Genomic DNA, 12,675 nt, shown 5'->3' with positions numbered 1-12,675 from the left:
AGCCCACGCCCCCTCCCAGGATACTCAGGAAGGATCAGGGGCGGCCTGCTGCTCTGGGGATCTGAGCCCTTCCTCTGTTTCCGCCCAAGCTCACAGGCTAGCCGTGGTTGGCTCCCGCCGGAGATCCTAGGCAAGCTGGGCACCCGGGAGTCCGCCCGGCAGTGCCTGGTGAGAGGACCAGCCCGACAGTTCCTGCATTGCTTGACCCCAGGACATCCTAAGTCAGTGTGGATATTAGCGGGCCTGACCTTTGGCACTGTGTGGGTTAGAGCTGGAAGGCCAATCCAGCACACCAAAGACCCGAAAGGCCCTCGCCCTGTAGGTTATTTTGGTACCAAATGGCCCAACTCACAGACTTCCAGGTGCTGGCTAGAATATAGCCTGCAGCTGGCCACCCTGGGGAGGGTGTGGGGGTGGAGCAGGAAGCCAGCAGCCAGCTGCTCCGAATGGGATGGATGCAGAGCCTCGCCTGGGCTGAGCCTGCGCTCGCTCCAGTGTCCGCTGGCATGTTGTCAGGAGGCAGGACGTTCACGTGCAGGTTTGATGTGTGGCCCAGGGTTTCCCAGGTAGGTGCATCGGAAGAAACAGGGCACAACGGAATTGAGAGAGCTACGCGGAGAGAGTGGTGGCTGGTTACGTGGGCCAGAGCTCTGTAAGCCAGCAAAGGGCTGGAGAGCTGGAATCCCTGCTACTTATCGAGCACCTGCCTTGTGCTAAAACACTTTGCATCTCCTCATTCCAGCCATGCCTGTTAAGGGGGCCCCATCATTCCCACTTGTTAGATGAGGAAAGCACATTTCAGAGACGTGATGCACCTTACCCAAGGTCACACAGCTGGTGAGAGTCAGAATCAAGACTTGGGACTCTGGTTTCCCTGAGTCTGTTACTCAGCCCCTCTGCTCGCTGTCTGATGCTGAGACTTTGGGAGGCTCAGAGAGGGAGGGTTAGCTCTCCTGATTCAGCAATGGCTGCCCTTAAGTTCTTTTTTAAAATCGAAACATTAAGGAGAGAATTGTAGATTCACATGCAGTTGTAAGAGACAGTAAGGAGATCCTGTATTTTCCCCAAGGCTAACAACATCTTGCAAAACTGTGGCATGCTATCACAACCGGGACGTTGACACTGGTACAGTCCACCCATCTGCTTCCCATTTTTCCAGTTGCACTCTTGTGTGTATTTAGTGAACTACAGTTTTATCACGTGCGTTGCTAGTTAACTTCCTTTCAGAGAGTCTGTTTTCCTCTCCCTGTAACACTTCCCATAGCTCCCGACCCAGGTCCCAGTGTAAGACCACTGTCTCCGTGGGTTAACCTCACTAATCCTTGGGGGGATGCGGCACATGGGTCCCCCCCACCCTTGGCTTGGTTGGAGATGTGTGGGGGTGGTCTTGGGTTGTCACGATGCATGGGAGCCAGGGAAATCATATGTCAAACGCAGTGAAGAAACGTCCTGCTCCAAATGTCAATCATAACCCTGGTTCAGGGTAAAATAAGATCATTCCCATGTTTTGTGAAGTGCAGCGTGCATTCTAATGTGAAGTGGCTTTTTGTTTTGTTTTTTGACAGGAGGTGCATGCACTTTTACATTGACAAATGGAGAAGGATTAGGTTGGATGTGAAGTGTGTTATTACTGCCACCTTGATGTGCCCTGAAGGTGGGGTGAACTCGGGGAGGCGCACATTGTTAGAGATGATTCACAGCGTGACTCATTCTGTAAAGAGGGAATGTGCTCTCACAGGCAAGCGGCTTCGGGGGAGATCGCCAAGGGAACAGCGCTCGGCGGGCACACCACGACACAAAGGCTTCTGCGCTCATCAGAGAAAATGTGCTGGAGTTGTGTTGCTCTGATTGAGTCTTAATGAGCCTAATGCTCTTTTTAAAAATGCACTTTTTATTTTCAAGTACTTTGAGACCTACAGGAAAGCTGCACCGTTAGGACAGTGAACTCCCCCACACCCGGCTTCTCTTGTTAGGAACGTCGTACACTAACTAGGATGGCACATGCACCGCATATAATGAATCCATACTGGCATGTTATTATTAAACTAAAGCCCATTCTTTACTTTTTTAAAGATTTTATTTATTTATTCATGAAAGACACCGAAAGAGAGGCAGCGACACAGGCAGAGGGAAGAGAAGCAGGCTTCATGCAACGAGCCCAAAGTGGGACTCAATCCTGGGAATCCGGGATCAGGCCCTGAGTCAAAGGCGGATTCTCAACCGCTGAGCCACCCAGCTGTCTCCCATTCTTTATTCTTTAAAAATATTTGATTTATTTATTTGAGAGAGAGATAGCAGGGGGAGAGGGAGCAGGAGAGGGAGAAGCAGGCTCCCCACTGAGCAGGGAGCCCAATGTGGGGCTCTATCCCAGGACCCCAGGATCATGACCTAAGCCGAAGGCAGACGCTTAACCTGCTGAGCTACCCAGGTGCCCCTGAAGCCCATTCTTTATTCAGAGTTCCTTAGTTTTTACCTAATGTCCTTTTTATGTTCCAGGATCCCCCATGACATTTAGTCATCACGTCTCCTTGGGCTCCTCTTGGCTGGGACAATTTATAGTTCTTTTTCATAATTGCTATATGCTCCTTTACAGCCGCAGCTGCTGCCTCTCAACTCACGTTCATGTCTGTGGCTTTTTGCCTCTAAAATGAGGGATTCTAGAGCCCGGATGTCCCCTGAGCTTCAGTTGGGTGTAGTCGACAGCTCCCTCAAGCACCTTAAACTCAGTTTGTTCAAAACCAAGTTCATCTCCATCTCCTTTAGGTCTACTTGTGGCCACTGGGACGGCATCCTTCTTGAAACCCGTATTCCCCAGAGGCATCCAGATTTATCCTGTTCCTTAATCTCCTAACAGGAGCAGCTGGTCCCTTTTCTTCCCACCTCTGCTGAGTTTCCCACCGGTCATCTCCTCTCTCTAACTGCCGTGACCACTGCCTTGGTTCTGCCCCAAATCAAGCATTGACTGGATTGGTGAATTACTTTGTAATGCCCCATCCATTTCTAGTCTTTTTTCCCCCTCTGATCATTCTCTGCCCAGATACATGGGTTCCTCTGCTTTAAACACCCTTCAACGCCTGGGTGGTTCAGTGTTTGAGTGTCTGCCTTCGGCTCAGAGCCTGATCCCAGGGTCCTGGGATCCAGTCCTGTATTGGGTTCCCCGCAGGGAGCCTGCTTCTCCCTCTGCCAATGTCTCTGCCTCTCTCTTTGTGTCTCTCATGAATAAATAAAATCTTAAACACCCTTCAGTGGCCCCTGTGCCAGAGGGGTGCAGCCCTTGCTCCTGAGCGCAGCACAGGAGGTGCTCAGGCCTTCTCCCCTCGCCCTTGGCTCAACAACAAACTTGCCCCGGAGCCTCCTCTTGCCTTGTTGTGTTTTCCTGGAAAATTTCTCCATCCTCTTACCTTTCTACTCAAATCTCCAGGTTTGGAGTCACCCCTCCTCTGTAAAGCCTCCCAACATCCTTGACAGAATTAACTTAGTTCCCCTACATCTCGCACTTACATATCACACCATTTGTAATTAATTGATGCAATATGACCAACCTCCGCAGGGATGCAGGACACCACATTAGTGAGCTCTGGCTGTCATAACAAAGGACCACAGACTGGGGTGGGGGGTGGGGGGTGGGTTTCAACAGAAATGTAGCTCACAGATCTGGAGGCCTGAAGTCTGAATCAAGGTTGGCAGTCCTTTTATGCTGAGGTCTCTCTCCTTGGCTTGGAGCTGGCATCTCTGTATATATCTTCACGTGGTTTTCCCTCTGAGCCTATGTGTGACCAATTTCCTACCTCTTATCAGGACACCAGTCATACCGGATGAAGGCCCATCCTCATGGCCTCCTTTTAACTTGATTACTTCTCTAAAGGCCCCACCTTCAAACACAGTCACATTAAGATGTTAGGAATAACATCTGAGGGTTTGTTAGGACTTCAACGTGTGAATGTTGGGGTGGGAGGGGGGGCGCATGTATGGGTCGGGGTACAGTTCAGCCCATAACAGGCCCTCCTCTGCTCTTGCTTCCTACAAGCTACTCCAGGGCCAGCTTCCTGGGAGAGTTAGCCTAGAAGCATCAAGAACGGTGGAGTCACATGGTCCCGGTCCAAACTGTCTCTTTTCCCCTCCTTGGGAGACGTATCAGAACCAGGCTGCAGTCTTTATCTCCAGAGTGAGCCCAGTGAGCTTGCTCTGTGGGGCTGGTGTGAGGATTAGAATCACTGGTCAGGTGTTCGGTGTGCGTGCCAGGTGGTCGGCTTGAGAGCTGTCACTACCTTCACGCATTGCAGAACTTACTGTGATGATGGAAATGTGCTGTATCTGTCCTGTCTCCTGTAGTAATTGCTAAGCCACACATGGCTATTGTGCACCTGAAATGTGGCTGGTGTGAGGAACTGAAAATTTATTTTTAATTAATTGGAATTAAAATGAAAGAAGCCCCATGTGCCTAGTGGCTATAGCACTGGGCAATGCCCCAGGGGCTCTGGGGCTGTCAGAGTGTTCCTGCATTAGGCCCTGACACGCTGTGTCCTGGCGGTGAGTCCATTCCCCTGGCCATGTCCCTGCGCTAGATGCTATTCTGTGTCCCCTCGGGGAGGGTTCACTTGTTTTGCCTTTGGAAAGTATCACCCAGCATGGTGGGGGCACCAAAACATGCTGACCGGCAGGCAGGCCAGGGGCCACTAAGTCTCTAGCAGCAGCCTTCGGAAAGGGCAAGGGGAAGTCATGCAACCTTCTAAGGAGGTGCCCTTCTCAGCTGTATGGCAGCAAAACAAACAAGTGCACTCTCTTGTGCCCTCTGGTGAAGGGTCCCACCTACCCATCTGCCATCCCACAGTCGTGGCCAGCACCCTGGGCCTCATCCCAGTTACCTGTGCCTCCCGCCTCCACCTACAAATCCCTCCCATCTTGAGTCCACTTCTCTATCTCTGCAGCCCCTCCCAATGACCCAGGACAGCCACTTGCCCTAATTACTTCAAAGTCTAGATCACAGGCCTCAGCTTTGTGACTCAGCCCCGCCCAGGGTTAAAATCCCTCAAGGGCTTCCTGTTGCACTCAGGACTAACCCCTTTATCAGGTTTACAAAGCCCTATCAGACCTGCCCACTCCCAGGCACAGCTCTTCCCATTATTTTCCTCCCTTTAGGCCACAACTCCCTGCTCCACTAGTTCTTTCTGGCCTCTGGGCCTTTGCACAGTCTGGTCCGTCCTCCTAGAACACAATTCACCCCGCCCCCCCCCCCCCCAGTGGTAACTCCTGCTAGCCAGTTCCTCCTAACTCAGGGATCTTTTCTCTAGGAACCTTCTCAGATGGAATCATTTGTCCCTCTTCTGGCATCCCCAGAGGCCAGTACTTTCTTCTTTCTTTCTTGCATTCACGCATGCAGCCATCCACTCCCAGCTGCTTGTGGTGCAACTAACTACTAAATACCAGACGCTGCTATAGACGTGACACAATGCAGGGCCAGACGGGACACGGTCCCAAGCCTCCTGGAGATCACTTAACATTCTTCTTTTTTTTTTTTTTTTGTAAGATTTTGTATTTATTCATTCATGAGAGACACAGAGAGAGAGAGTGAGGCAGAGACACAGGCAGAGGGGGAAGCAGGCTCCACGCAGGGAGCCCGACGCGGGACTCGATCCCGGGACTTCAGGATCACGCCCTGGGCTGAAGGCGGCGCTAAACCTCTGAGCCAGCCAGGCTGCCCCATCACTTAACATTCTTGAACTGGAAGACTAAAAAAAAAAAAAAGTGAACACAGAAACAAAAACCACACAAATTGTGTCCTAGACAGAAAATCAAAAAAATAAATAAGAAAAAGAAAAAAGAAAATAAACAGACGCTAAGACCCCCCCCCCCGACCTTCCACCCCCTCCCCCCCCTCCCCCGCTTCCACCCCCGGGGGTGGAGGCGGAGGGGCCCGAGCGCGGCTCCGTCTGCGGCTGCGCGCGCGGCCGGCAGGGGGCGCGGCGCCCCGGCCCGGCCCCGCCCCCGCCCAGGCCCCGCCCCTCCAGGCCCCGCCCCCGGCCCCGCCCCCGCCCGCTGTGCGCGCGCTGGCCCGGCAGCATGGCGGCGGCGGCGGGCGCCCCTCCGCCGGGTCCGCCGCAGCCTCCTCCGCCGCCGCCGCCCGAGGAGTCGTCCGACAGCGAGCCCGAGGCGGAGCCCGGCTCCCCGCAGAAGCTCATCCGCAAGGTGTCCACGTCGGGCCAGATCCGGCAGAAGGTGAGCCGCGGCGGCGGCCCGGGCGCGCGCCCCTCACGCCGCGGGAGCCCCGTGAGGCCCGCGGCCCGGCCCGAGAGCCGCCCAGGCCCGGCCCAGCCCGGCCCGGGGTCCCGCCGGGCGCCGGGGGCCGGGCGGAGCGCGCCCCGCGGGGTAACGGGCCGGCCGCCCCGCCCCGCGCCCCGGGGGAGCGCGCCCTCCCGGCGGGGCGGCGGCCGGGACCCGGGCGGGGGGCGCAGGTGGGCGCCGCGCGGGGCCGGGCGGGCGGGGCGGGGCGCCGGGCCGGGGGCGCCCGCGGCGGGGGGGCGGGGGGCTGCGCGGCGAGGACCGGGGGGACGCAGGCCTAGAGGCGCGGGGCGAGCGCTCCAGGGACAGGGGTGCCGGCTGCTCCCCGCAGGCGGACGCTCCCCGAGCCCCGGGCTCCGCGCGCCGCCGAGGGCTGGCCGGGTGCTTGCCCGCGGGGTGCTCCGCAGACCCGCCTGCGGTCCCCGGGGACACCCAGCTGGCCCCGGGCGTGGGGGCTCTTCCCGGACTCGCGCGCGTTTCCGTGCCCCGAGAGGCAGGGATGCGCGGTCCCTGGGGAAAGCCGGGAGTCGCGGGGCGGGGGGGCGGGGGGGGCTTCTCCTGGCCGCGCACCCGCCGGCCACCGAACTCTCGCCGGAGAACTCCCGACGGCTGAAGATTCGCTGCAAGAAAGACGCATTTCCTTTCTGCGGGAGGAAAGTTGAGCCCTTTGTTTTCCCATGGCGGTTCCCGTTGAAGACTGCTTATGGTTTTCGCCACAGGTGAGCCGTCTCTGTTAGAACGCGGCTGCCCCAGGCAGGTGGCTGCACAGGTGGCTGAGGGCACGCTGGGTCTGTGGGCAGCCCCGGCCGCTCCAGCTGGCACAGGCGCTCATCCTGCTGCACTGCGCTTTTCCTCCGGGGCCAGTTAGGTTCCGCTGGTACTTTCACTGGGGGAGCCATTTCTTGCTCTGCCTTCTGTCAGCCTTGGATGCTTGTGCTGGGGCTAATCTTTGGTCTGAACGTGTTACAAACAAGTTTAATTGAGAAGCGTTCCAGTTATTCAGCAGATAGGTATCGAACGCCTCCTTTGTTCCAGGCATAACGGTATGGTCATAATTGTGATGGTAGCAGTTCTTCTTTGCTTACCAGGCAGTGTGCCAGGCACTTTTCTTGGGTTAACTGTGCAGCAGTCTACACGGCTTAACTCATTTAGTGCTAGTGAGAACCCATTGAGTCGGCTGTTCTCTATCAGCCCCCATCTACATGGGATTGGAAATCGAGGTAGAGGGGTTAAGTGACTTGCTCAGGGCGTGACAGGTTGTAGAGGTGGATCTGGATCTGAACCGTGGTCAGGATCCCAAGATGGACAGTAGGAGTCTGGACCCTAGTCTGTAGGAGATGGACGCCTGTGCATGGGACAGTAAGACATAGTAAGTCCTGTGGAAGCTCATGGGACAGAGAATCCAGCTACCCTGGCAGGCAGGGAGGGGACATCCCCTTTAAAACAAATCTGGAGGGAAAGAGCTTGGCAGGCTAATTGGGGGAAGGACGGGCTTTGCACATAGTTGATGCATATCGACACGTATTGTATCGAAAGGTTTAGGCACCCCTGGGGAATGGTCAGAAGGTGAGTGGCTCAGGTGGAGAAGAATTAGGAAGAGGCTGGAAAGGTAGATTGGGTTGGATTTTAAAGGGCCAGCTGTGGAGTTGGGTTTTTGGCCTTGGGCGAGAGGGAGCCACTGAGGGTTATTCAGAGCATGGGAGTGACCAGTCAAGATGTGCTTTTAGGAAGATCTCCAAGTAGCCCTAAAGGATACTGATAAGAGTTGCTCCCCCCTGTTGTTTGGTCCTGGAGCATGGTATGTGACCAGTGTGGGGTGGATCATGTGATTTACAAGTGTGATTAAGATTAGATCTCGGGGATCCCTGGGTGGCGCAGCGGTTTGGCGCCTGCCTTTGGCCCGGGGCGCGATCCTGGAGACCCGGGATCGAATCCCACGTCAGGCTCCCGGTGCATGGAGCCTGCTTCTCCCTCTGCCTGTGTCTCTGCCTCTCTCTCTCTCTGTGTATGACTATCATAAATAAATAAAAATTAAAAAAAAAAAGATTAGATCTCTCAGAGATTCCAGTATTTGTCCAGAATTCTGTTCCTTAGGAGGCTTCCCCCCACCTCAAAAAACAAAAAAACAATAGCTGCTGTACCTACCAGCTGTTCTGGTTGAGAAGGAGTGATGGGTAGAGTGTTAAAAATACACCCTGAGGACTTGAGTTGCTGAATACAGTCACATCTGCTGTACAGATAGCTTAAGGCTAATTTTTCTTTCGTGTTGTTAGAGATTGTCTGAATGTGGGAAGTGTGAGGTTTTCTGTGTGCAGTAGCTCCCCCCCCCATTTTTAAAGCATATAAGCCATTCAGAAAATTGCTGTGGTATATGTGGTGCATAAGAGAAATATCTGAAATGATAGGAGTATCATTCTGATTCTAAATGGGAAAGCTGAAACCACTTGAAGTATTTAAAACAGAGGGAATTTAATGTAGGGGAGTGGTTGCACAGATGATAAAAGAACTGAGGATGCAAACAGTGGCCAGTGAAGCAACCCTGAGATGAGGCAACAGATAGGAAACCACTGTCACCCCTGAGCTGGAGGACAGGGAGGAGGTGGCGTTTTAGACCCCAGGAGCAGCTTCCACCTGCCAAGAGGCTGAACTGCCTGGGGTTGTCGGTTGTCTGGGGGGCCCTGGTGCCTTTCAGGGGGCACAGCTGCTGCTGGAGTCTTAACCCCATCCCCTTCTTGCTTGGGAAACCCAGCCTGTTAGGGATCAGCCCCTCTGCAATTTGGAGTAGAGCAGAAGATCAAGGAATGGAACTGAGGACACGCTGGCCCAGGACTAGAGGTGTGTGCATGTCAAGTTTTTGAAATACCAGTCCAGTGTGAGGTAAGAGCTGTTTTAATGGAAAAAGGTAGGGAAGTATCTTATGACAGTGCTTCTTAGATTTTATTGTGCAGGCACATCCCCTGGGGATCTTGTTTAACAGCAGATTCTGGTTGAGTAGGTCCGGGGTGTAGGTCTGAGAGTCTACATTTTAATCAGCTCTCAGGAGATGCTGCTGTTGGTCCATGGACCAGACTTTGAGAAACAAGTCCTTATGACATATGTGTCGAGGGAAGCTTTCCCAAACCCCAAAGAAATCTTTAGTTTAAGAGGTTCTTTTAAAACTTTTCCCCAAGCCTTTAGCGTTACTGAAAACTTGATGAGTGGAGATTTGAGATGGTCATTTAGAAGTTTAGCATGTCATGCATGTCTGATATTCTCCCAAATTCCACCTGTCCCTGGGAAGCCCATTACTTCATTTGTATTTCCTAACCAGGGCACACAATACTGACTCTATAGGACCTCATAGTTAGAGTGGAAAGGGAAGATAGGCTAATACACTGGTAAATTAATTCACTAGCACATTATAAGGCATTTTAAAATTTGAATAAAGAGCAGTGTGATTCTGTAAAGCATCTCAGTTAAGATAGAGTTTAATCTATTTCAAAGTTTTTAAAAAGCCAACATTTTTGGCTTTGTGCAGAAAAATGTTCATATTCCTGATTTCAAATGTAAACAAAGCATTTTTTCCCATTGTGAAATGAAGGGTAGTAGAAATTAGGCAAAATGTTTAAGTTGTAAAATACTGAAAAAATAGCTTTATAAAGATATAATTCACATACCGTACAGTTAACTCCTTTAAAGTATGTAGTTCAGTGGTTTTTATGTATGTACAGTTGTGCAACCATCACCGCAGTCAATTTTAGAATGTTTTCATCACCCCCAAGAGAAACCCCATAACCGTTAGCATCCGTTCCTCATTCCTTCTAACTCTCCCAGCCTCAACAACTGCTGATCTACTTTCTGTCTTGAGGATTTGCCGATTCTGGACATTTCACATACGTAGAATCATGCAGTATGTCTGCCTTTTGTGTTTGGCTTCTTTCACTTAGCATTAGCATTCAGAGGTTACCCATGTTGGCACCTGCACATTTGGGTTAATCCCACTTTTTGGCCATTCTGGATGAGGCCGCTGTGAACATTCACATACCTGTTTCTGTGTGGACATATGTGGTGTGTCATTTCTCATGAGTGTCTGCTTAGCAGTAGGTTTGCTGGGTCACATGGCAACTCTGTGCTTGACCTTTGAGAAACTGCTGGACTGTTTTCCAGAGTGGCTGCACCATTTTACATTTATTACCCCCAGCACTGTGTGAGGGTTCTAGTTTCTCCATGTTTTCAGTTATTACGTCTTTCAATTATAGCCATCCTAGCAGGTGTGTAGTGGTATGAACGGTTTTTAAAGCTCATGTGCATATTTAAGAGTCTGAACTTTGTTGTTAAACAAATTGATTCACGTTCTACTCCCACTTAAGACTTGGTTTCCTGATCTGAAACAGGGAAAATACCAGTTCCTGGGTTGTCAGTAATGACAATAAATGTATTCTTGAGCCTCAATTTCCACATCTGCAAAATAGTATATGTGCTGCCAAAGCGAGCACTACATCTGCAAAATAGGAAGGATAATACTAGTTGTCAGATCCTTAAAATAGAAATGATGTTAAGTCATAGAAGTTAATGGAACAATCTACGTACATTTAGCATAGGGCCTGGCATATTATCAGCCTTTAGTAAATGGTTTCTTTTATGATTACTTCTGTCTTTTTTTTTTTTTTAAGGTTTTATTTATTTATTCCTGAGAAACAGAGAGAGAGGCAGAGAGACAGGCAGAGGGAGAAGCAGGCTCCACGCAGGGAGCCTGATGTGGGACTGGATCCCGGGTCCCCAGGATCACGTCCTGGGCCCAAGGTGGCGCTAAACCCCTGAACCACCCAGGCTGCCCTACTTCTGTCTTTTTAGTCATTCTCTCTGAACCCCTCCTTCCCTAGCTTGGGCTGGCTGATTCTTCATCTCTAGCAGCCAGAAGAGCAAATAAAAATGAATCTGGCAGATAATTAGCAATGAAAATCTTTTTAAAATGTTAATTTATTGAATATGAGTGGGAATACCATGGACTGGTCATTATTTTTCTTGTTTCGCAGATTCATTTTAACTCAGCAAATATTGTTAAGTGTACTAGGCTCTTGGTGTACCTTACTGAACGACAACCATAAACACCCCTGGAGCTAATAGTCTGAAGAGAAGACAGACATTAGTAAGGTGATCACACAGTTAGCGTGGCACTGTGATTGGGGATGAGCGTTAAGCAGGTGACAGCCAGAGTGCTTTGGGAGGATGTAATCAGTGATTTTGACCTGATACTGGGAAGGGGGGCAGTAAGGGGAGGTGAGTAGGGGAAAGTGACTTCTGCTTCTATTAGTGGTGGGCTGAGTAACTGACCAGCCATTCTGCTAAGCACCGTCGCCTAATAGGAGGCAGTTGATAAGATACTGCAGAATTACAGGGCTAGAAACGGGATGACGAAGGTCTGTGGAAGTGAGCTGGCATCTAGGGCTGGCTGCTTTTTACCTTGGAGTCAGTAATAGTTGGAATAGTGTTCCCCTAAAATTCATGTTCACTTGGAACGTGAGTGATAAGATTGTCTTCTGTTATTCATAACGAACTCCTTTTGGCTACATCTGAATTTATGCTAACGGGGTGACTCATGATGGGAGGTGGTTACCAGAAAGACCAAACAAGTGATTAGAGGTGTAAACTTTCAGCATTTACCCCCAACTTCGTAGGAGCGGAGGGAGCTTGGAGATTGAGTTATAAAAACTCTTTTAACAAGGAGAGTCAAGGAGTTTCTGGGTTGGCGAACACATTAGTGTGTGTGTGTGTGTGTGTGTGTGTGTGTGTGTGTGTGTGGGCATGCCCAGAGAGGGCATGGACATTCTCTGCTCCTCACCACTCCTACACCTTGCCCGGTGCATCTCTTCATTTGGTGTCTCTTTCTGGGTGCTGGGAAGGAGGTGGAGCAAGGGAAAGCTCACCACAGTTAGTGGGAATATTATGTCGGCGACACCACATTAGAAGACATTTCGCTAGTTAGTGTCTATTAAAGTTAAAGAAATGTATATCCTATGTTTCGGCAGTTCTACTTCTAGGTGTGTGTATCTAATGGCTAATGTAAGTTACTGTACTCCAAGAGGCATGTACAAGAGTATTACTAGTGTATTTTTTGTAATAGCTCAAAAGTGGAGGGAACCCAAACATTAGTCAGCAGTAGAATGGATAAATAACTTATGGTATGTTCTTTCAAGAGAATATTTTGCATCAGTGAAAATGAACTGCTGCTACCTGCTGATTTAAGGATTAATCACAGCATTGATGTAGTCTGGCCAAAAAAGCCAGACATGAAAGAAAGTTGTGTACAGAATAGATAGGGCACTTAGGTGTTTAGTCTTGCCGGCTTGTGTCTTTAAGCTTGCATGCAAAGAAATGATTATCAGAGATGTCTGGATGATGGAAAAATCTGGGTAG

General features: G+C 51.0%; 1 protein-coding gene across 3 annotated transcripts in view; it reads left to right on the top strand.

The window, feature by feature from the left end:
- Positions 1-6,058: 6,058 nt before the first annotated feature.
- The window catches only part of DGKD (diacylglycerol kinase delta), a 106,354-nt gene continuing 99,737 nt past the window's right edge, over positions 6,059-12,675 (top strand). For 2 of the 3 annotated variants that reach the window (XR_008661195.1, XM_055300151.1), the window contains exon 1: positions 6,059-6,216. Coding sequence is in view for 2 of the 3 variants with exons in the window: in XM_055300151.1 (XP_055156126.1) it covers positions 6,061-6,216 (156 nt within the window). In the remaining variant the exon portion in view is untranslated. Of the gene's footprint in view, positions 6,217-6,859; positions 6,999-12,675 lie in introns of those variants that run through there. The other variant, XM_055300152.1, reaches the window with a different exon arrangement.

The sequence above is a fragment of the Nyctereutes procyonoides genome, unplaced genomic scaffold, assembly GCF_905146905.1.
Source record: "Nyctereutes procyonoides isolate TBG_1078 unplaced genomic scaffold, NYPRO_anot_genome, whole genome shotgun sequence".
Classification (NCBI taxonomy): domain Eukaryota; kingdom Metazoa; phylum Chordata; class Mammalia; order Carnivora; family Canidae; genus Nyctereutes; species Nyctereutes procyonoides.
This window is presented reverse-complemented; position numbering and strand designations above follow the sequence as displayed.